This window comes from Salmo salar, chromosome 01 (genome assembly GCF_965601325.2).
Source record: "Salmo salar chromosome 01, fSalSal1, whole genome shotgun sequence".
Taxonomy (NCBI): domain Eukaryota; kingdom Metazoa; phylum Chordata; class Actinopteri; order Salmoniformes; family Salmonidae; genus Salmo; species Salmo salar.
Window position 1 is genome coordinate 30,294,122 of NC_138291.1, and position 25,409 is coordinate 30,319,530.

The 25,409-nt window shown below is 43.5% G+C and overlaps 1 protein-coding gene across 2 annotated transcripts in view; it reads left to right on the plus strand.

Annotated features, from left to right (window-relative positions):
* The first annotated feature begins 9,613 nt into the window (after positions 1 to 9,613).
* The window catches only part of LOC106598081 (lateral signaling target protein 2 homolog), a 58,921-nt gene continuing 43,125 nt past the window's right edge, over positions 9,614 to 25,409 (plus strand). Inside the window, exon 1 of one of the 2 annotated variants that reach the window (XM_014189170.3) lies at positions 9,614 to 10,009. In XM_014189170.3, the coding sequence (XP_014044645.3) occupies positions 9,974 to 10,009 (36 nt within the window). In that variant the 5' untranslated portion in view covers positions 9,614 to 9,973. The remainder of the gene's footprint in view (positions 10,010 to 25,409) is intronic. The other variant, XM_014189201.3, reaches the window with a different exon arrangement.

A 25,409-nucleotide genomic window follows, 5' to 3' on the forward strand; every position in this document is an offset into this window, starting at 1 on the left:
TCCTGGGCAAGCTCCTCCTGGAGGTTCAGTTCCCGCATCTCCTTTTGCCACTGCAGGAATGAAGCGGGCTTGTCCATCCCCTCCACCAGCTGCTCCATCCTGTGTTACCGTAACACACATTATAATACATCTCCACTCTAGCTGCCTTCATAAGTGTCCCACTGGCCCAGCTAGTTTTTTATGTCAAAGTGACTGACAGTTGGCATAGTGATTAATTCCTGGAGTATAGTGGCACACCTGATATATGAGGCACAGGTGCACGCATCATATTGTACCAGTGTAGATCCATCCCCACCTGATGGTTATACAAAGCCCCCTGTCTCAGGATGGCTGTGGTGTTTAGCCTGATGGGCAGGTTGTTATGGTGGACATATACAAATACACAGGGGTATACACAAAGAAGTTCATAGTCAAATGTGTCTGTCAGTTACTGTATATTATTTCTGTATCATGTGAGAGCACTACCTTATGGGTGGCTGGAGTTCCAGAGGTGTGGAGTGAATCAAACTTGAGCGTGGCTTCGCACAATCTAGGATATGACACTGGAAATCAGACAGTACAGTATGATTCAGCATGGATGGAGACAGGATGCTGATATACAAAAAAGAACCTTGAAGCAAGAAAAATTATTTGAAAGTCTCTTGCAGGGAAAATGTAACTAACTTGGTGTGCTCAGACTTTTGTGGGATTGGACACTTGAACTTTTGAGTGTTTGCCTCATACATGACTTGCTGTAAGTGGAAAAGGAAATAGGGGTTTGATGCATGTATGAGTGCAGGAGAAAAACGGCATGTGTCAAAATGAGATACCAGACACAATATACCTCTGCCTTCTGACGATTCCTCTGTTTGACCTCCTCTAAGACCTGCTTTTCTTTTGGAGGTATGTAGGTGCTGGTTGGTACCCAGGACTAAATAAGCAGCTGTTACTATGAAGGTTATACAAATAGAATACCATATCTATTATGATATTTTGTCAATAACATTCTGACTTTGGACCCCAGCTCAATGTTTCCAAATAAAAAAAGCACCATTGTGAAGCGGTAGCCTATAGTAAAACTGAAACATGATACTGACTGGCTGCTGTTTCTCCTGCAGGGGGGTTGCCTCCGGTGCAGGAAGAGGGTGAGCTATGAGTTTGGAAAGTGAAAATTCCTGGGGCTCAGTGTTTTTCTTGGTGGCTTTCTTGAGTTGACTCCCTCAGAGATTCTGGCTGCAAGCTGAGCCATCAGAATCTCAATCTCAGGGCTCCACCTAGTGGGGAAATGTTTATCTATTAGAAAAAGAGATGGCAAGACAGGGAAGACATGAAAAATAAAAAAATGAAATAAGACAGCATGAGTGCATCAATGTCTTTAGGTATAACCTGAATTATGTACTTTAGCAGTGGGGCAATCCACTTCCTCTTCACATAGGCATTATCATAGATCTCACTCCACTCCCCCTGGATCCAGGTACTGAGGTTTGTGATGTTGAAAAAGAAACTTAGGAACTACTTAACCATAATTTACTCTGTCATTCACAGTCCAAGTACAGTTTCATTACCTTAACAGTCTACAGTTTGACACTCAAACTTCATGACACAAAAAATACCACACAGATGACCCCCTCTATATGAAGGTAAGTGACTGGATTGTCCGAGAAAGTTGATTTATTTTATGAGCCATAAAATGACCTCAAACTGTGAAATAATTGCATTGTTGGTGCCATTAGACCACAGAAAATGTGTTTCTAACTTTTGAAGTTAAGAGAGTTCACAATCTTGCTGAAGCACTGCAGTCCCATGTCATCAAGGAGGAACATGCTGAAGTAACAGATTACTGTGGATTGACAAATATAGAAGAGACAAATGGTCAGATCATGCGTTTGTTATACCATTTTGAAAGCATTATCTAGAATTTAGTTATTGAACATTCTGTGATGAATTTACTGGCAAACTGGTTATAACCAGCCTTCAGTAAGCATTTCCCATTCTGAGCATACAAGACATTGATGACAACATCCAATAACTTTTTATGCTCAATGCATACAGAAATTATGTCAAGTACAAACTTCTTATCCAAGGCATCCAGGTTCTGGTAAGAAAGAAACTGACTGTTATCTAAAATGTCTGTAACATCGAAGCAGTATTACGTTATAGATCGATACGGTATATGGCTCTGGTCTGACCATTTTGATAAATAGTCTCTTTTCCCTAGCTTTAAAATAATGTTTTAATGCTTCGTAATAGGGCATGAGATTAACAATCCATCACAACATATACATATCACACACTACTCAATTTACATTTACATTTTACATTTAAGTCATTTAGCAGACGCTCTTATCCAGAGCGACTTACAAAATGGTGCATTCACCTTATGATATCCAGTGGAACAACCACTTTACAATAGTGCATCTAAATCTTTTAAGGGGGGGGGGGGTTAGAAGGATTACTTTATCCTATCCTAGGTATTCCTTAAAAAGGTGGGGTTTCAGGTGTCTCCGGAAGGTGGTGATTGACTCCCCTGTCCTGGCGTCGTGAGGGAGCTTGTTCCACCATTGGGGTGCCAGAGCAGCGAACAGTTTTGACTGGGCTGAGCGGGAACTGTGCTTCCTCAGAGGTAGGGGGGCCAGCAGGCCAGTGGTGGATGAACGCAGTGCCCTTGTTTGGGTGTAGGGCCTGATCAGAGCCTGAAGGTATGGAGGTGCCGTTCCCTTCACAGCTCCGTAGGCAATCACCATGGTCGTGTAGCGGATGCGAGCTTCAACTGGAAGCCAGTGGAGAGAGCGGAGGAGCGGGGTGACGTGAGAGAACTTGGGAAGGTTGAACACCAGACGGGCTGCGGCGTTCTGGATGAGTTGTAGGGGTTTAATGGCACAGGCAGGGAGCCCAGCCAACAGCGAGTTGCAGTAATCCAGACGGGAGATGACAAGTGCCTGGATTAGGACCTGCGCCGCTTCCTGTGTGAGGCAGGGTCGTACTCTGCGAATGTTGTAGAGCATGAACCTACAGGATCGGGTCACCGCCTTGATGTTAGTGGAGAACGACAGGGTGTTGTCCAGGATCACGCCAAGGTTCTTAGCACTCTGGGAGGAGGACACAAGGGACTTGTCAACCGTGATGGCGAGATCATGGAACGGGCAGTCCTTCCCCGGGAGGAAGAGCAGCTCCGTCTTGCCGAGGTTCAGCTTGAGCTGGTGATCCGTCATCCACACTGATATGTCTGACAGACATGCAGAGATGCGATTCGCCGCCTGGTTATCAGAAGGGGGAAAGGAGAAGATTAATTGTGTGTCGTCTGCATAGCAATGATAGGAGAGACCATGTGAGGATATGACAGAGCCAAGTGACTTGGTGTATAGCGAGAATAGGAGAGGGCCTAGAACAGAGCCCTGGGGGACACCAGTGGTGAGAGCGCATGGTGCGGAGACAGATTCTCGCCACGCCACCTGGTAGGAGCGACCTGTCAGGTAGGACGCAATCCAAGCGTGGGCCGCGCCGGAGATGCCCAACTCGGAGAGGGTGGAGAGGAGGATCTGATGGTTCACAGTATCAAAGGCAGCAGATAGGTCTAGAAGGTTGAGAGCAGAGGAGAGAGAGTTAGCTTTAGCAGTGCGGAGAGCCTCCGTGACACAGAGAAGAGCAGTCTCAGTTGAATGCCCAGTCTTGAAACCTGACTGATTAGGATCAAGAAGGTCATTCTGAGAGAGATAGCAGGAGAGCTGGCCAAGGACGGCACGTTCAAGAGTTTTGGAGAGAAAAGAAAGAAGGGATACTGGTCTGTAGTTGTTGACATCGGAGGGATCGAGTGTAGGTTTTTTCAGAAGGGGTGCAACTCTCGCTCTCTTGAAGACGGAAGGGACGTAGCCAGCGGTCAAGGATGAGTTGATGAGCGAGGTGAGGAAGGGGAGAAGGTCTCCGGAAATGGTCTGGAGAAGAGAGGAGGGGATAGGGTCAAGTGGGCAGGTTGTTGGGCGGCCGGCCGTCACAAGACGCGAGATTTCATCTGGAGAGAGAGGGGAGAAAGAGGTCAAAGCACAGGGTAGGGCAGTGTGAGCAGGACCAGCGGTGTCGTTTGACTTAGCAAACGAGGATCGGATATCGTCAACCTTCTTTTCAAAATGGTTGACGAAGTCATCCGCAGAGAGGGAGGAGGGGGGGGAGGGGGAGGAGGATTCAGGAGGGAGGAGAAGGTAGCAAAGAGCTTCCTAGGGTTAGAGGCAGATGCTTGGAATTTAGAGTGGTAGAAAGTGGCTTTAGCAGCAGAGACAGAAGAGGAGAATGTAGAGAGGAGTGAGTGAAAGGATGCCAGGTCCGCAGGGAGGTGAGTTTTCCTCCATTTCCGCTCGGCTGCCCGGAGCCTTGTTCTGTGAGCTCGTAGTGAGTCGTCGAGCCACGGAGCAGGAGGGGAGGACCGAACCGGCCTGGAGGATAGGGGACAGAGAAAATCAAAGGATGCAGAAAGGGAGGAGAGGAGGGTTGAGGAGGCAGAATCAGGAGATAGGTTGGAGAAGGTTTGAGCAGAGGGAAGAGATGATAGGATGGAAGAGGAGAGAGTAGCGGGAGAGAGAGAGCGAAGGTTGGGACGGCGCAATACCATCCGAGTAGGGGCAGAGTGAGAAGTGTTGGATGAGAGCAAGAGGGAAAAGGATACAAGGTAGTGGTCGGAGATTTGGAGGGGAAGTTACCACAAGTCGCAAAGAAAACAGGAGCTGCCTCCACTATTCCGGGCATAATTTCAACATCATCAAATAACTTCTGCTTAGTCTAATACAGTGACAAATAAAAGATACCAAAACAATTTAGTCCAATCAACATAAACTAAATATGATGTCGCAATTCAACGGCTCAGACACGAGAGGCATGTGGCAGGGTCTACAGTCAATCACGGACTACAAAAGAAAAATCAGCCCCGTCGCGGATCACAATGCCTTGCTCCCAGACAGACTAAACAACTTTTTTGCTCGCTTTGAGGACAATACAGTGCCACTAACATGGCCCGCTACCAAAACCTGTGGGCTCTCCTTCACTGCAGCCAACGTGAGGAAAACATTTAAACGTGTTATCCCTCGCAAGGCTTCAGGCCCAGACTGCATCCCCGGCGCATCCTCAGATCATGCGCAGACCAGCTGGCTGGTGTGTTTACAGACATATTCAATCAATCCTTATCCCAGTCTGTTGTCCCCACATGCTTCAAGAGGGCCACCATTGTTCCTGTTCCCAAGAAAGCTAAGGTAACTGATCTAAATGACTACCGCCCTGTAGCACTCACTTCCATCATCATGAAGTGCTTTGAGAGACTAGTCAAGGATCATATCACCTCCACCCTACCTGACCGACCCAATAGGTCCACAGACGACGCAATCGCCATCACACTGCACACTGTCCTAACCCATCTGGACAAGAGGAATACCTATGTAAGAATGCTGTTCATCGATTACAGCTCAGCATTTAACACCATAGTACCCTCCAAACTCGTCATTAAGCTCGAGACCCTGGGTCTCGACCCCGCCCTGTGCAACTGGGTCCTGGACTTCCTGACGGGCCGCCCCCCAGGGGTGAGGGTAGGTAACAACATCACCCTGCTGATCCTCAACACTGGGTCCCCACGAGGGTGCGTTCTCAGCCCTCTCCTGTACTCCCTGTTCACCCACGACTGCGTGGCCATGCACGCATCCAACTCAATCATCAAGTTTGCAGACGACACTATAGTGGTAGGCTTGATTACCAACAATGACGAGACGGCCTACAGGGAGGAGGTGGGGGCCATCAGAGTGTGGTGTCAGGAAAATAACCTCGCACTCAATGTCAACAAAACAAAAGAGATGATCATGGACTTCAGGAAACAGCAGAGGGAGCAGCCCCCTATCTACATTGACGGGACAGTAGTGGAGAGGGTGGAGAGTTTTAAGTTCCTCGGCGTACACATCACGGACAAACTGAAATGGTCCACCCACACAGACAGCGTGGTGAAGAAGGCGCAGCAGTGCCTCTTCAACCTCAGTAGGCTGAAGAAATTCTGCTTGTCACTAAAAACACTCACAAACTTTTACAGATGCACAATTGAGAGCATCCTGTCGGGCTGTATCACCACCTGGTACGGCAACTGCTCCACCCACAACCGGAAGGCTCTCCAGAGGGTAGTGAGGTCTGCACAACGCATCACCGGGTGCAAAATACCTGCCCTCCAGGACACCTACACCACCCGATGTCACAGGAAGGCCAAAAAGATCATCAAGGACAGCAACCACCCGAGCCACTGCCTGTTCACCCCGCTAACATCCAGAAGGCGAGGTCAGTACAGGTGCATCAAAGCTGGAACCGAGAGACTGAAAAACAGCTTCTATCTCAAGGCCATCAGACTGTTAAACAGCCATCACTAACATTGAGTGGCTGCTGCCAACATACTGACTCAACTCAAGCCACTTTAATAATGGGAAAATTGATGTAATCAATTTATCACTAGCCACTTTATATTATTTATATTAGATCATGTTTACATAACCTACATAATTCATCTCATATGTATATACGTATGTACTCTATACCATCTACTGCATCTTGCCATCTTGATGTAAGGTATCACTAGCCACTTTAAACAATGCCGCTTTATATTTTTCATACCCTACAATACTCATCTCATATGTATATACTGTACTCCATACCATCTATTACATGTTGCCTACGCCGTTCGGCCATCACTCATTTATATATTTTTATGTACATATTCGTATTCATTCCTTTACACTTGTGTGTACAAGGTAGTTGTTGTGGAATTGATAGATTACTTGTTAGATATTACCGCATGGTTGGAACTAGAAGCACAAGCATTTCGCTACACTTGCATTAACACCTGCTAACCATGTGTATGTGACAAATACATTTGATTTGATGTGGCTGTCCATGGTTCTGATTTCTGTTTGCGTGTGTGCTTGTGCACATGTTGACTCACCCTACTTGTAGAGAAACGCCAAAGAGTCCTCCTCTCTTTCATGTTGAGGAACTGGTCAATCACTCTGTCATACAGTAAAGGCTTTTATTTTTTGTTGTCCTAGGCTACATGGCTAAAATGCTTGCTCGCTAGCCTAACTTCCATTCATAGACAACGTTAGCTAGTTAACATTCGCCTTCTACATCTAGCTACTGTACATATTGAACTAACATCTTCTCAGGCCAGAGGTACAATTATGTATCAATTAATGGTTGGATCAGAATCACCATTATAATTGATAATTAAGTAAAACCACAAGTCCAAATCCCTATCTCCATCCATGGCTAATTTAGGAAAGGGACCATTTTACCTAGCTAGCTAGCCACCGGAGGACAACAACACAACAGATGCAACAATTCAAGTTGTTTCAGTTAATGATGTAACGTTATGCTTTCAAAGCGATTTGATAGGAGAGATGCCAAATACAAGATGGCTTCCCTTGACACTTTTTTTCCGCCAGGACCATTCACAGTTGAGCTTGCTCAGTTTAGCTCAGCGCTGATTGGCTTATTTTTTATTTATTTATTTGTCAAGAGAGGCCAAATGCTCGCTGGCTTCCCTTGCATTCAATACTACGGGCGACAACAATGTCATACTCGTTTGGACCAGACAGTATCGGATAGATGGCCTCCACATAGAGAGACAGAGTGGCGCTGTTGCGCTCGCTCGGATGCTTTCTCCTTTGAGGTACGTTCAGCCACTTCGAATTGAAGGAATGTTATGAAACAGAGAGAGGAAAGATACATTATTTTATGTATTTAAAAAAAAAATTGTGTGGGGGGGGGGGGGGGGGCCTGGCTTTCCTTGGCGTCCATTAATACACACCACTGGTCATAAGTAATAATGTTCGCCAAAATTTGAAAATGACCAATCAGCCTTATTATGTTGCTGGCCTCTGTTTATGCCTGTGTGTTGCTTGGCAACGACCAAACATCGGAACTGTTTTGAAGTTACAGACAAACCTTGAGAATAAACAAATTACTGGGTTACACATTGTTAAAAGGCCTTTGATCAATCAAGCACCTATTTGGCAACAGTTGAACTGCCCTGTAAAGAATACGTTTAGTTCACCCAAGAAAGGTTAGCGACGTCCATGGTAAGGGTCCAAGTATGGACACATTTTGCTAGCCTAAAAATGCCTCGATTTGACTCAATACACAGCATCACTGATAGGTTTATTAGGAACCTTTGGCAACATCTATGTGTCTGCCTGTCTGTTTATCTGTGCTCTGTCCTTGTGACCAGGTAGCTAACATTACCTCAATCCATCCACCAACCACATTCACCTATTCATCTGTTGAGAAGATTTTAATTTCCCCTAATTCCAGTCTGTCCCTAATTTGTTCAGGTGTAGCAGAAGATGGCAAAAGGCTATGCCTCACTTATCAAAGAAGCCACTGTGCTCCTTGACAAGTATAATGCAGACTAACAGTGTGTGGAGGATTTTACAGAGGATGCTTCAAAGGACATTGAGGTAACTGTACCCGATCCTGTAGGTTCATGCTCTACAACATTCGCAGAGTACGACCCTGCCTCACACAGGAAGCGGCGCAGGTCCTAATCCGGGCACTTGTCATCTCCCGTCTGGATTACTGCAACTCGCTGTTGGCTGGGCTCCCTGCCTGTGCCATTAAACCCCTACAACTCATCCAGAACGCCGCAGCCCGTCTGGTGTTCAACCTTCCCAAGTTCTCTCACGTCACCCCGCTCCTCCGCTCTCTCCACTGGCTTCCAGTTGAAGCTCGCATCCGCTACAAGACCATGGTGATTGCCTACGGAGCTGTGAAGGGAACGGCACCTCCATACCTTCAGGCTCTGATCAGGCCCTACACCCAAACAAGGGCACTGCGTTCATCCACCACTGGCCTGCTAGCCCCCCTACCTCTGAGGAAGCACAGTTCCCGCTCAGCCCAGTCAAAACTGTTCGCTGCTCTGGCACCCCAATGGTGGAACAAGCTCCCTCACGACGCCAGGACAGCGGAGTCAATCACCACCTTCCGGAGACACCTGAAACCCCACCTCTTTAAGGAATACCTAGGATAGGATAAAGTAATCCTTCTAACCCCCCCCCCCCCCCCCCCCCCTTAAAAGATTTAGATGCACTATTGTAAAGTGGTTGTTCCACTGGATATCATAAGGTGAATGCACCATTTTGTAAGTCGCTCTGGATAAGAGCGTCTGCTAAATGACTTAAATGTAATGTAATGTAACTCTGTGGTTGTAAATCAATAATTGTTTCATGGTCTGACAATGTCAGAAACACTAACATACAGTGCAGATTGTAATCTGTGGGGGGGGGGGGGGGGTCCCGTTCAGTTCCCGTTCCTGTCTTCTTCCCCGTGTTTAACCCACGCACCGCTAATGTTCATGTTTCTATTTGTGTCATAATAACATTGTGTTACAACCACTTTCTGAAAATAATGTACCAAAATTGTAGAACTACCAAATATCCCTTTTCGCTTGCCATATAATCAACAATAATTATGACGTATGTACCATAGAATTAGGAATTAGAAATGAATAATTAATTTTAAATTCATAAATTAGTAATTAGAATACTAATAATTAGGAATTATTCATTTAATAGGATGTCTACGGTAGCTACACCATAGTGACGTATGGTGCAAGCCTGGGAAAGTGGGTGGCGATATCAACGTGGCTGTCATCAAGCAGACGGAGGGGAAGAGCGAACGAAACCATCCGTGGAGGATTGCTTGCTTTATATAAAAAAGGATTGCTTGCTTTATCCCGTCGGACTTGAAAAGTGTCAGTGAATCACCAGCCTACCGTGGATTCTGCAGGCATGAAAACACAACGTCGTTTTTAAAGAAATTACTTAACACTTCAACTCTTTACCTTACAATTTCGGATGTCGTATTGGATTAAATATTTCCCACCTTTTTAGCAACGTAGTTAGCTAGCTAGCATTTGCTGGTCTGTCTCACAGGTAGAAGAGGGGTCGGTGACAAAGGAGGGGTAAAGTGGCGAGGTAACTTAACGATGAATCGATTTCGAAAGTGGCTTTACAAGCCTAAGGTAAGTTTGCGATTCTATTCTCCAGTTACTGCCAGTAATCTGTTATTAGCTAATATATTTTCGAAAATAGCAATCAATAGTTTGCTATTTTTTCCCCCCATACAGTATTTTGCTGCAATGCATGTATTACACTCCTTAGTACATATTGAGTTACGCATGTACATGCTAGCTAGTCACTGTTAACGTTATCTTCCATAAAGTTGTTTCTTTCAGTCTGGGTTTTAGGTAACTGAAGGTATGCAATACGAATGGCTGCTTCTCGAAGCAAATTGTCATCGACCGCATTGCTGAGATTGGTCAATACAGAAATAAATAATGTAGCTAGCTAGCCTAACTTGCATTGCAGTCTCGAACTTGTACACTACAGCTTTTGTTAGCTCTCTAGCTACCCAACCTAACGTTATAGTACAAACGGTCATCACTCTGACTCAGAATTAATTTAATTGCTGTTAATCCGATACAGTAACTGAGAGAATGCATCCGCCAAGAAGAGCGAGTGCATTCCGAGGCTATCAACGCCTATGATAGTTACTCATTCTACATAGCTTTAGTCCAGTGGTTCCCAACCTTTTTTGGCTACTTTATCACAAACTGAATTTTGCTATGCTTGGAGTACCCCCCTCGTGTGCATTTTACCAGTAAGCCAATGGTTTCATGAGTCTTCTCAAGTACCTGCTGTGGATAGGCGAGGTACCCCCTGGGGTCCTAGTACCCCTGGTTGGGAACTACGAATTTAGTCTGTGGTAATACTATTCTGTCTGCTAAGGGACAGATCGACATTTACTGGGGGAGAGGGGTGGCAAACTATTTTTTAGCTTTGGGAGGGTTTACATTTTTTTTAAATGTTTTATTGGGCACAGGGGAGGGTAGTGCATTTTCCCCCTGGTTTACATTTGCTCTTTTGGTTGTATTTTCACTATAAACAATAGCTGAACTTTTTATATGACCCTAATAAAGTTTAAAAATGTTTGAAGGTTTGGTATGGTGTGGCTATTATTAAGCTTTAGCTACTGCAGACCTATTATACTCACTGGTCATCCCCAAAGCCAATTCCTCCTTTGGTCGTCATTCCTTCCAGTTCTCTGCTGCCAATGACTGGAACGAACTGCAAAAATCTCTGAAACTGGAGACTCATATCTCCCTCACTAACTTTAAGCACCAGCTGTCAGAGCAGCTCACAGATCACTGCACCTGTACATAGATGGGCTGTTTACAGATGGGCTATCTACCTACCTCATCCCCATAAATCCCCATATTTATTTATCTTGCTTCTTTGCACCCCAGTATCTCTACTTGCACATTCATCTTCTGCACATCTACCATTCCAGTGTTTAATTGCTATATTGTAATTACTTCGCCACCATGGCCTATTTATTGCCTTAACTTAACCTCATTTGCACTCACTGTATGTAGACTTTTTGTTTTCTTTTGTTCTACTGTATTATTGACTGTATGTTTTGTTTATTCCATTTGTAACTCTGTTGTTTTATGTGTCGAACTGCTTTGCTTTATCTTGGCCAGGTCGCAGTTGTAAATGAGAACTTGTTCTCAACTAGCCTACCTGGTTAAATAAAGTAAATACGAAGGCAGTGCAGCCCGGCTCTCCAACTGACTTGGACAGTTGAACTTGAGGTAGGGAAGACTTTCAGGCCTACCAGAGTTTTTAGTTGTACTTTTTTAACATTTTATTTAACCTTTATTTAACTAGGAAAGCCAGTTAAGAACAAATTCTTATTTACTGTAAGAATTAGTTTGACACCCCTCTCCCCCAGTAAATGTCGACCCTAACCCGGGCGCGCACAATTGGTAGATTATATTGATAGATTATAGGAGTAACTATGATCTATCAATACAATTGCTTATCTTTATAGAAAATATTTGGGTTGAAAATGAACAAATTACCCTCCTGTACATCTATATCAGTACAGCAGTACCCATCTGACATAAAGAAATCCATGTCGGTGTTGTAGCGTCTGTCTGTCTGTGTGGAGGCTCCTCAGAGGAGGGAGGGGAGGACCGTCCTCAGTGAATTTCCTAAAAATAGTGAAATATTAAAACTATTCTAAATATATTCACGTCACCAAGTAATTGATTAAAACACACTGTTTTGCAAGGAAGGTCTACAGTAACCTCAGCAGCACTCTGTAGGATAGCACCATGGTGTAGTCGGATGTTTCCAACAATTGTTGGAAAAATGACTTGTGTCATGCACAAAGTAGATGTCCTAACCGACTTCCCAAAACTATAGTTTGTTAACAAGAAATGTGTGGAGTGGTTGAAAAACGAGTTTTAATGACTCCAACCTAAGTGTATGTAAACTTACGACTTCAACTGTACATAAGTTTGCATACACTTAGGTTGGAGTCATTAAAACTTGTTTTTCAACCACTCCACAAGTTTCTTGTTAACAAACTATAGTTTTGGCAAGTCGGTTAGGACATATACTTTGTGCATGACACAAGTAATTTTTCCAACAATTGTTTACAGAAAGATTATTTCACTTATAATTCACTGTATCACAATTCCAGTGGGTCAGAAGTTTACATACTGTAAGTTGACTGTGCCTTTAACCTGTTAGGGCTAGGGGGCAGTATTGACACGGCTGGATAAAAAACGTACCCGATTTAATCTGGTTACTACTCCTGCCCAGTAACTAGAATATGCATATAATTATTGGCTTTGGATAGAAAACACCCTAAAGTTTCTAAAACTGTTTGAATGGTGTCTGTGAGTATAACAGAACTCCTATGGCAGGCCAAAACCTGAGAAGATTTCAAGCAGGAAGTGGCCTGTCTGAGAAGTAGTGTTTCATCTTGGCTCTTTTTATTGAAGACTCAGGATCTGTGCAATAACGTGACACTTCCATAGGGTCTCAGAGCCCGGGAAAAAGTTGAACGATATCGAGGCAGGCTCTGGCTGAAACACTTTATCGCTTTTGGCAAGTGGCCACTCAGAGTACTATGGGCTTAGGCGCGTGCCCGCTTCGACCGAATGCTTTCTTTTCCTTTGTCTGTTTATCTAAACGCAGATTCCCGGTCGGAATATTATCGCTTTTTTTATGAGAGAAATGGCATAAAAATTGATTTTAAACAGCGGTTGACATGCTTCGAAATACGGTAATGGAATATTTAGAATTCTTTTGTCACGAATTGCGCCATGCTCGTCACCCTTATTTACCCTTTAGGATAGTGTCTAGAAAGCACGAACAAAACGCCGCTGTTTGGATATAACGATGGATTATTTTGGACCAAACCAACATTTGTTATTGAAGTAGAAGTCCTGGGAGTGCATTCTGACGAAGACAACAAAGGTAATAACATTTTTCTTATAGTAAATCTGACTTTGAGTGCTAAACCTGCTGGGTGTCTAAATAGCTAGCCCTGTGATGCCGGGCTATCTACTGAGAATATTGCAAAATGTGCTTTCACCGAAAAGCTATTTTAAAATCGGACATATCGAGTGCATAGAGGAGTTCTGTATCTATAATTCTTAAAATAATTGTTATGCTTTTTGTGAACGTTTATCGTGAGTAATTTAGTAAATTCACCGGCAGTGTTCGGTGGGAATGCTAGTCACATGCTAATGTAAAAAGCTGGTTTTTGATATAAATATGAACTTGATTGATCAAAACATGCATGTATTGTATAACATAATGTCCTAGGGTTGTCATCTGATGAAGATCATCAAAGGTTAGTGCTACATTTAGCTGTGGTTTGGGTTTATGTGACATTATATGCTAGCTTGAAAAATGGGTGTCTGATTATTTCTGGCTCGGTACTCTGCTGACATAATCTAATGTTTTGCTTTCGTTGTAAAGCCTTTTTGAAATCGGACAGTGTGGTTAGATTAACGAGAGTCTTATCTTTAAAATGGTGTAAAATAGTCATATTTTAGAAAAATTGAAGTAATGTCATATCTAAGGTATTTGAATAACGCGCCACAGGATTCAACTGGCTGTTGAGTAGGTGGGACGCAAGCGTCCCACCTAGCCCATAGAGGTTAAACAGCTTGGAAAATTCCAGAAAATGATGTCATGGCTTTAGAAGCTTCTGATAGGCTAATTGATATCATTTGAGTCAATTGGAGGTTTACCTGTGGATGTATTTCAAGGCCGACCTTCAAACTCAGTGCCTCTTTGCTTGACATCATGGGAAAATCTAAATCGGCCAAGACCTCAGACAAAAAAATTGTAGATCTCCACAAGTCTGGTTCATCCTGGGGAGCAATTTTCAAACGCTTGAAGGTACCACATTCATCTGTACAAACAATAGTACGCAAGTATAAACACCATGGGAACACGCAGCCGTCATACTGCTCAGGAAGGAGATGCGTTCTGTCTCCTAGAAATGAACGTACTTTGGTGCGAAAAGTGCAAATCAACCCAGAACAACAGCAAAGGACCTTATGAAGATGCTGGAGGAAACAGGTACAAAAGTATCTATATCCACAGTAAAACGAGTCCTATATCGACATAACCTGAAAGGCCTCTCAGCAAGGAAGAAGCCACTGCTCCAAAACCGCCATAAAAAAGCCAGACTACGGTTTGCAACTGCACATGGGGACAAAGATTGTACTTTTTGGAGAAATGTCCTCTGGTCTGATGAAACAAAAATAGAACTGTTTGGTCATAATGACCATTGTTATGTTTGGAGGAAAAAGGGGGAGGCTTGCAAGCCAAAGAACACCATCCCAAAAGTGTGAGTGCTTTGCTGCAGGAGGGTCTGGTGCACTTCACAAAATAGATGGCATCATGAGGCAGGAAAATGAAGTGGCTATATTGAAGCAACATCTCAAGACATCAGTCAAAGTTAAAGCTTGGTCGCAAATGGGTCTTCCAAATGGACAGTGACCCCAAGCATACTTCCAAAGTTGTGGTAAAATGGCTTAACCTCTTACATCTAGACGTTCCGCTAGCGGAACACCTTCTCCGATATCCAATGATGGGCGTGGCGCGAAATACAAATTCCTCTAAAATCCGAAACCTTCCATTTTTCAAACATATGACTATTTTACACCATTTTAAAGACAAGACTCTCGTTAATCTAATCACACTGTCCGATTTCAAAAAGGCTTTACAGCGAAAGCAAAACATTAGATTATGTCAGCAGAGTACCCAGCCAGAAATAATCAGACACCCATTTTTCAAGCTAGCATATGTCACCAAAACCACAGCTAAATGCAGCACTAACCTTTGATCTTCATCAGATGACAACCCTAGGACATTATGTTATACAAAGCATGCATGTTTTGTTCAATGAAGTTCATATTTATATCAAAAACCAGCTTTTTTACATTAGCATGTGACGTTCAGAACTAGCATACCCCCCCCCGCAAACATCCGTGAATTTACTAAATTACTCACGATAAACGTTCACAAAAAAACATAATTATTTTAAGAATTATAGATACAGAACTCCTCTATGCACTCGATATGTCCGATTTTAAAATAGCTTTTCGGTGAAAGCACATTTTGCAATATTCTCAGTAGATAGCCCAGCCATCACGGCTAGCCATTTAGACACCGACCAAGTTTAGCCCTGACCAAACTCCGATTTACTATTACAAAAGTTTGATTACCTTTGGTGGTCTTCGTCAGAATGCACTCCCAGGACTGCTACTTCAATAACAAATGTTGGTTTGGTTCAAAATAATCCATCATTATATCCAAATAGCGGCGTTTTGTTCGTGCGTTCAAGACACTATCCGAAGTGTAAATAAGGGTCACGAGCATGGCGCAATGCGTGACAAAAGATTTCTAAATATTCCATTACCGTACTTCGAAGCATGTCAACCGCTGTTTAAAATCAATTTTTATGCCATTTTTCTCATAAAAAAGCGATAATATTCCGACCGGGAATCTGCGTTTAGGTAAACAGACGAAAGAAAACAAGGCATGGGGTCGACGCGGGCACGCGCCTGAGTCTCACAGTACTGTAACCAGCTACTACCCAAACGCGCTACTTTTTTTCAGCCAGAGCCTGCAAAGCCACGATTCAGCTTTTTGCCGCCTTCTGAGAGCCCATGGGAGCCGTAGGAAGTGTCACGTAACAGCAGAGATCCTCTGTAATGGATAGAGATAATCAAGAAGGGCAAGAAATTGTCAGACAGGGCACTTCCTGCATGGAATCTTCTCAGGGTTTGGCCTGCCAAATGAGTTCTGTTATACTCCAGACACTATTCAAACAGTTTTAGAAACTTTGGAGTGTTTTCTATCCAAAGCTAATAATGATATGCATATTCTAGTTTCTGGGCAGGAGTAATAATCAGATTAAATCGGGTACGTTTTTTATCCGGCTGTGAAAATACTGCCCCCTAGCCATAACAGGTTAAGGACAACGAAGTCATGGTATTGGAGTGGCCATCACAAAGCCCTGACCTCAATCCTATAGAACATTTTAGGGCAGAACTGAAAAAGCGTGTGCGAGCAAGGAGACCTACAAACCTGACTCGGTTACACCAGCTCTGTCTGGAGGAATGGGCCAAAATTCACCAACTTTTTGTGGGAAGCTTGTGGAAGGCTACCCTGAACATGTGACCCAAGCTAAACAATTTTTAAAGGCAATGCTACCAAATACTAATTGAGTGTATGTAAACTTCTGACCCACTGGGAATGTGATGAAAGAAATAAAACCTGAAATAAATAATTTTCTCTACTATTATTCTGACATTTCAAATTCTTAAAATAAAGTGGTGATCCTAACTGACCTAAGACATGGAATTTTTACTAGGATTAAATGTCAGGAATTGTGAAACTGAGTTTAAATGTATTTGGCTAAGGTGTATGTAAACTTATGACTTCAACTGTATATATACTGAACAAAAATATAAACTCAACAATTTGTGATTTTACTGAGTTACTGTTCCTATAAGGAAATTTAGTCCATTTGAAATAAACAAATTAGGCCCTAATCTATCGATTTTACATGATTGGGCAGAGGCGCAATAGACAAATACTCCTCAGTTTCATCAGCTGTCCCGGTGGCTGGTCTGACGATCCCGCAGTTGAAGAAGCAGGATGTAGAGTCCTGGGCTGGTGTGGTTACACGTGGGCTGCAGTTGTGGGGCCGGTTAGACATCCTGTTAAATTCTCTAAAATGGTGTTGGAGCGGCTTATGGTAGAGAAATTAACATTCAATTCTTGGGCGAAAGCTCTGGTGGAGATTCCTGCGGTCTCCCTCAACTTGTGTTGTGACAAAACTGCACATTTTAGTGGCCTTTTATTGTCCCCAGCACATGGTGCACCTGTGTAATTATCATGCTGTTTAATCAACTTCTTGATATGCTACACCTGTCAGGTGGATGGATTATCTTGGCAAAGGAAAAATGCTCACTAAAAGGGATGTAAACAAATTTGAGCACGAAACGTTAGAAATTAGCTTTTTGTGTGTATGGAAAGTGTCTCGGATCTTTTATTTCAGCTCATGACACAATGGACCAACACTTTACATGTTGCATTTTTATATTTTTGTTCAACATGCATACATACATGCATGCATACTTTTGTATGCATGTATGTGGACACCCCTTAAATTAGTGGTTTCGGCTATGACGGGTGTATAAAATCGAGCACACAGCCATGCAATCTCCATAGACAAACATTGGCAGACAAACCTACTGAAGAGCTCAGTGACTTTCAACATGTCACTGCCATTGGATGCCACCTTTCCAACAAGTCAGTTTGTAAAATGTGTACCCTGCTAGAACTGCCCCAGTCAACTCTAAGTGCTGTTATTGTGAAGTGGAAACGTCTAAGAGCAACAATGGCTCAGCCACAAAGTGGTAGGCCACACAAGCTCACAGAATGGGGGTGTGGAGTGGTGTAGCGCGTTAGAATCATCTGTCCATGTTTGGCAACACTCACTACCGAGTTCCAAACTGCATCTGAAGGCAACGTCAGCACAATAACTGTTCGTGAGATGGGTTTCCATGGCTGAGCAGCGGCACACAAGCTTAAGATCACCATGTGCAATCCCAGTCGTCGGCTGGAGTGGTGTAAAGCTCACCGGCATTGGAAATACGTTCTCTGGCGTGATGAATCACGCTTCACCATCTGGCAGTCTGACGGACTAATCTGGGTTTGGCAGATGCAAGGAGAACACTACCTGCCCCAATGCATATGACAACTGTAAAGTTTGGTGGAGGAGGAATAATTATCTGCAGCTGTTTTTCATGGTTCGGATAGGCCCCTTTGTTCCAGTGAAGGGAAATCTTAACGCTACAGCATACAATGACATTCTAGACGATTCTGTGCTTCCAACTTTGTGGCAATAGTTTGGGGAAGGCCCTTTCCAGTTTCAGCATGCCCCCGTGCACAAAGTGAGGTCCATACTGAAATAGTTTGTCAAGGTCGGTGTGGAAGAACTTGACTGGCCTGCACAAAGCCCTGACCTCAACCCCATTGAACATTGGGATAAATTGGAACGGTGACTGCGAGCCAGGCCTAATCTCCCAACATCACAAATGCTCTAGTGGCTGAATGGACACATGTCCCCGCAGCAATGTTCCAACATCTAGTAGAAAGCCTTCCCAGAAGAGTAGAAGCTATTATAGCAGCAAAGGGGAGACTCCATATTAATGCCCATGATGTTGGAATGAGATGTTAGACGAGCAGGTGTCCTCATACTTTTCGTCATGTAGTGTGTATAATAGATATTTTACATTAAAGTCATACAGTGGACACCTAAGTCTAAAGGCCTATGCATGCAATGCCCTGATACATTTAGTGGTCAAATCTCTGACAGCTTAAACGTGAAGTGGACAATTCACATGAAAATCTGTCACCAATTGGATGGAAACCTCGCTATAGACACACTAAAGACTCTGGCAAGTGCGCTAGTCCAGTGTCACTTTGATTATGCCTGCACATCATGGTTCACCAGCAGCCCCAAACATCTAAAGATAAACCTACCAGACAAAAAACCTTGTAAGAATTGTACTCAAACTTCCCCCCTCGTACTGATCTGGAGGTTGAGCATTTTTTTGTCTCTTATCTCCATATCTATGTAATTGTATATGTATTTATGTAAAAAAAAATTGGCTCATCGCTGCAACTCCCGTACGGACTCGGGAATGGCAAAGGTCGAGAGCCGTGCTTCCTCCGAAACCCAACCAAGCCGCACTGCTTTTTGACACAATGCCCTCTTAACCCGGAAGCCAGCCACACCAATGTGTCAGAGGAAACACAGTGCACCTGGTGACCGTGTCAGCGTGCACTGTGCCTGGCCTGCCACAGGAGTCGCTAGTGCGCGATGGGACAAGGACATCCCTGCCGGCCAAACCCTCCCCTAACCCGGACGACACTGGGCCAATTGTACACCGCCCCATGGGTCTCCCGGTCGCGGCCGGCTGCGACAGAGCCTGGACTCGAACCCAGAATCTCTAGTGGCACAGCTAGCTCTGCGATGCAGCGCCTTAGACCACCGCGCCACTCGAGAGGCCCGTCCCCAACTTTATTGTGCAATCAACAAAAAATGGTTTATTTATTTTTACTGACAAATTAAAACAAATCACTCCTGACTGCAGCGGCAAATTGATGAATGGAAAGAGACATCTGTTACAAAACACTAAACATTTTAAAGCCTTCGATACTGGGTAAGCCTACAGATGGGAAGGGATGTATTTTCTGTTTGTCTAGCTTGGCAGTCTATTTATTGTGGTGTTTAACGCAAACCATCCTGACACAAAGTGCCCAAAGTCAGTATGCTTTGTTTATTGGTTGTGAGGTGCATTGGCACAGAAACCTGTTGGTGGAAAATTCTTTGCCTATACAGTGCCTTGATTAAGGAAATACTTTTTCATGGCACTAATTTATATAATTGTAAATATGGCATCAAAATGTTGAAAAATATGATTTTCCCTCCCAGCTGCAGCAGGCTCTGATCGTAGTGTAATGAAACCTGCATGGAGAGTGAACTCGTCTGTGGTGGTCGGCGAACCCTCAACCTTCTGGCCTGTAGCCCTGCGTATCATCGACCGTGCAATAAAAGCGTGCTAAAGTGGCATAGTCGATATCCACGTTTATTAACACAGGGTCGCTACAGTTACTGTTATTTGTTGTCGTAAACATTTATTTTGAGTTAATTCGATGAGGGCGGAGGGTGTTCATTTTGTTTTACAGTACAAGGGGAGGGTCGTGAAAATATTTGTAACGTTGGGTCATTTCTCCCCCCCCCCCCCCCCCCAGTACATTTCGATCTGCCCCTAAGATGTGGAGGGTGCTGAACCATGTGTGAATAAAACATTTTGAGATTGAACAGTATCCATTTAACAGAGAACTTCACATCCCACTTGATTTTTGAAAAAAATCTTTTGACAACTGTGCCAGACGGCCTAACATTAGAATTCACATTGAATGTCCTCAGGATCAATAACTGATTTGTTGTTGTGCCAGACGGCCTAACATTAGAATTCACATTGAATGTCCTCAGGATCAATAACTGATTTGTTGTTGTTGGGACAGTTTTGCAATGTCACAGGGTACCATTTTAATTTGAAGGGCTGGTGAATGTGGCATTGTCATACCATGACTAAAACCACAATATGCAGTTCAGGATGATCTGTCTTTTTAGAGTACTGTAGCTCATGTTTTAGGCCTAGTTGGACTTGACAGCCATGAAGACAACTTGGAAAATATCTGCATTTGTGCACACACTGTGTTCCAGCTAAGGCCTATTTACTAACATACCACATCTCTGTTTGCTCTTCCAGCAAATGTATTGTCCATTACTATGACTCTGCCTTTTTCCTTTTAATAACAACCACCCTACAATGGTGTTAAGGTTGCCAAGGTGTTCATCAGGGTAATGACAAAGCTGAACCTTCTAATGAGAAATCGCAAAACTTGTCATTCACTGTGTCTAAAGAATGAAATGGGCATTAAGAAAACAACCATGTGGCGAGGACTGATTATGTTACAAGGTTTCGTTCCCTCTTTCCTACAGAGTAAATGTGAGTTGCTGATGGGGACATTTCTCAATGTCCTATTATGCTCCTGCAGCTCAGAAAACACTGGCTAGCTCAACACCCTCTTGATAAGATTGTCCTTCAATTCAGTGATTTCATCAAGATATTGGGGGAAGTATTTTTTGCAACCAGAATAACAGGAGGTTAAAACAGTCATTGACTAACATAATTAATTCTCAGTACTTTTGCCAAGAGGAGCACTCTGCGTTGCCTTTTCCAAGTGTGCTGAAGGCAACAATGTTATTTATTTTACCGGCCACTAAGTCTGTAGCATTCCGCTCTTGTTAATACTACTCTATATAATTTAGCCTAAATTCTTAAGACCCTAACCAAAGTCATCTCCTTTTCGTTTATTCAGCATCACCTGGAATGGAAATATTTCTATAAAATACAGAAAAAGCTGAAGAAACTAAAGTAATTATCACCTTGTCTGGTCCAGAGTGGTTCTTTCTGCACAGTTGTCAACAAGAGGGAGAGAGGGAGCAGCTAAGTGCTGGGCAGCTACCAACACAATCTGAATATTTAGCCTGGTTTCTCCAGCCCTTTAATTGCCTTTTCTAAGTGTGCTGAGGGAAACACAGAATGTTATTTTATAGGCCAATAAGTCTGTAGCATTCCGCTCTGACATACTTTATTGTTGAACACTGCATAGCCTTGTCATCTTCACATCAACAGTAAGTAGTTTTATTATTGAACTATGTACTCCTGGAGATAGAAAGGTGTTGAATCAGCATGTTCCCCTAGAATGGAGTAAGGCTATTGATATTTTCAGAGCTGTACTACCCTAGATTAGTCACATAGGGAAGGGATTTGTTTCTCTCTTTCCAGCTATATAATCTCTATTCAGTGCTCTGAAGAACTCTGGTATCAAAGTGCACTTCAAACTACCTGAAAATAAGACCCACTGATATTCCTTCCAGAGCACTGTACCCTTGGACTGTTGGAGGAAGGGCTATGGCTATAGGGCAAAGGTAGGATTAGGTTGACCCACATTCACAATATTGTAAGATGAGATGGCTGACATTCCTTCTTGCTCTGTAAACTTGTCTTGCTGTTTTGGTCTAAATCCTCTCTCTAAAAGGCAGTTAAGAAAGACCGGGCCTGTTCTGTATTATAGTATTTGGCAAATGTTTGCTTCCTGTACAGGTGCACATCCTCTACCATTATTGAGTTATGGGAGGAAACGCATTGAATAATGAACCTAATATACTTATAATAGACTGCTTTTTTCCCTCGACCAAAAATTCTATATGAAAAGTTAGAATAAAGGGAAGGTAGAAGATTGGGGCCATTGTACATGGAGACATGCTTGACTGGCAGCAGAGAGACGAAGACCTGGCTAAGGTTTCCACTGAGCCAAAATGGCCTCTCTATTACTACCTCTCATTCATCAGAGAAAGACTCACAGAGAGCGGGAGAGATGTCATGAGGCTAAATCTGCATATTTCCTCCCTTTCCCTCTCCTTCCCCAGGGTTATTCTATCAGGCATTCAGTGATTGACCTTCAGCCACACTCCACCTCATCTGTCAGTGTGACAGGCCCACAACCAGCGACGTGCCGGCCAGTCGCTCTCAGCTCGTATCCATCTGCCTGTATAGCCTGAGCAGATGGGAACAGAGATGGGATGCTCTAAAATCCACGCTTGCCACTCTACACACTAGCCAAGCATATTAGTACTTGCAATTATAAACAACCACATCCCTCCCCCATCCATTTATACAGTTACAGGATAATACAAATACTGTTTGTGAGACAGAAATGTCAGATTGCAGCTTAAAGTGCAGACATCGATCATTCAAATCCATCCGTCTCCAGTCATCCTTCCAGTCATCCATTTTCCATACTGTTTTAATAATATCATTTTGCCTAAATTCTTAAGACTCTAACCAAAGTCATCTCCTTTTCGTTATTCAGCATCCCTTAGCTGCCAGGGAAATATTTCTGTAAAAGACAGACAGAAAAAGCTGAAGAAACTAAAGTAATTATGCAACTTGTCTGGTCCAGAGTGGTTCTGCACAGTTGTCACCAAGAGGCAGAGAGGGAGCAGCAGCGTGCTGGGCAGCAACCAACATGCCTGAATATTTAGCCTGGTTTCTCCAGCCCTTTATGGATGTCTCAGTTCTGCTTACCCAACAGCCAAGCCATAATTGATTTGTTGTCAGCTGCTGGATTTAGAAAGCTGACCTGACCCCTGGTGCACATCTAGACAGGCCAGCCAATTTGAAGGCCTTTTGAAATTCATTGCAGGATTGGTATACTGGCCACTGGGTCCTAGGTGTGGGGTGAAGTTATGGAGCGATGGGGATTGAACGCCACCAGAGAGACTCTAGTAAGGGGGTTTTAATGACAGGAGTTTCATGGATTTCTTTTCACATTACGACATTGATAACAATCTGGACACTCCATTCAATTGGGACAAGTTCTTTTGATTCCACTTTATAGAGGCAGTACGGCACACTCAAGGTGCCCTTTTGCTTTCAGTGAGTGGTATGAGGCTGTCTGCAGCAGCACACTATAAAATGCACAACACCCCTCCTTCTCTGGCTGCCATCTCTACAGCAGGAAAGAAAGGGAAGGTGGGGGAGCCAGGGAGCGAGAACAGTAGGCCTATATTTTTGGGATTAGGCCTAGTTCTTTCTTGGCCTTGGTTACAGTTGGCAGCAGATAAAATAAAAGGATGCGTCTCTTTCACACACTGGTATTTCTTCCTTTTGTTTCTCCTGACTATATTCACAGTGTCACACCAGGGGAGTTTTTCAGAACAGTCTCTGAACGGGCAGACTGAACAGCCAATACTGTACAACCATGAGCCTTACTATTGAAAGTTACTGTGCACTACGCTATTGTGATTTTAAATTTGCAGCAAAAAAATTGTTTTTAAACTATTTGTTGGCTTTTGGGAATGAATGTTTTGCAAGTTGATATAGCTTAAATGTAAAGACAAGCTCAGAACCCTCAACAACTTCACAATTGGATTGACGTCAACTGAGTGATATAAAAAAATAAATTCCACTGTAAATTTGCCCGCAGTTGAGCATGGCATGTGGGCTTTGTTTATAAATATCTTCTATGCAGAGGGCGGCACCATAGAAGAGAGGACCAAAGTCTGCTCCATGGAAACTGGACAGTGTATGTGGATGAAGAAAACCTGCAAGTTTTGTGTGTGCGGTCCCTGCAGTCACCAAGTGTTCATCCACGCCTGTCATTACGGCTTTAATCTCCATGGTCAAACTCTGCAGTAATGTCTGCCTGGGTCTTTGTCCATCCATGACAATGGTCTGTTTCTGCGTAGACAGACTGAGCCGAGGCTGACTGTGAGTCATGTTCCACAAGAGTAGAGAGGCTTATAAATGCAGAGTTTAGTTTATTATAGTAGTACATTTCTTTCATTTCAGTTCTGTCAAAGTAATTTGACTAGAAGAATTGTGACGATAACTAGGTTTGTTATCTTGTATTTTGTCCTGCAAGGAGCACCCATGATATTGGTCCCTACCGGGTTTGATTTTTAAAGACACTATTATAAAAAAGAATCATGTTACAGAATGAAGACCAACACAATGCTATGCTGCATCTTAGAAGAAACACAATGCTATGCTGCATCTTAGAAGAAACACAATGCTATGCTGCATCTTAGAAGAAACACAATGCTATGCTGCATCTTAGAAGAAACACAATGCTATGCTGCATCTTAGAAGAAACACAATGCTATGCTGCATCTTAGAAGAAACACAATGCTATGCTGCATCTTAGAAGAAACACAATGCTATGCTGCATCTTAGAAGAAACACAATGCTATGCTGCATCTTAGAAGAAACACAATGCTATGCTGCATCTTAGAAGAAACACAATGCTATGCTGCATCTTAGAAGAAACACAATGCTATGCTGCATCTTAGAAGAAACAACCTTCTTTCACCCCCCACCCCCCCCCCCCCCCTTCAGCCTCATTTGCGCTTTTGTGTTATTGTTTTGGGAATTTGAAATCTCCCCTCCATCTGTAACCACCAAAGCAGTTAGCCAGCACAGGATTGTATAATTGGTCACGGGTCCTAAGGAAGTGTGTGTGTGTGTGTGGGGGGGGGCTGCTTGCAGCAGCCCAAATCCTTTTAGCCCCCACTCTGTGCTACGGCCAACCCATGTGCCAGGGACGTGCTCTACACAGCTCCATCTTTCAGATCAAACATCAGATTACACCAGTGGCCATTCAGACATACACAGTCACATGATGACAGCCTCAATCCAGATACAAAGCCTATTTTCAAATCTGCTGAGTCAATGAACTTGCTCTGGGTTGAGCGCTTTGCCCGGGGCAAAGAAGAGGGATGGCCTGTTTGTCAGCCTGTGTGAACGTGGCTAAATGCTATGACATTGGCAGGTTTGTTTTACACATGCAACACAGTAGCAATTAGATGTTTAACTAGTTGACAATAGATGTGCT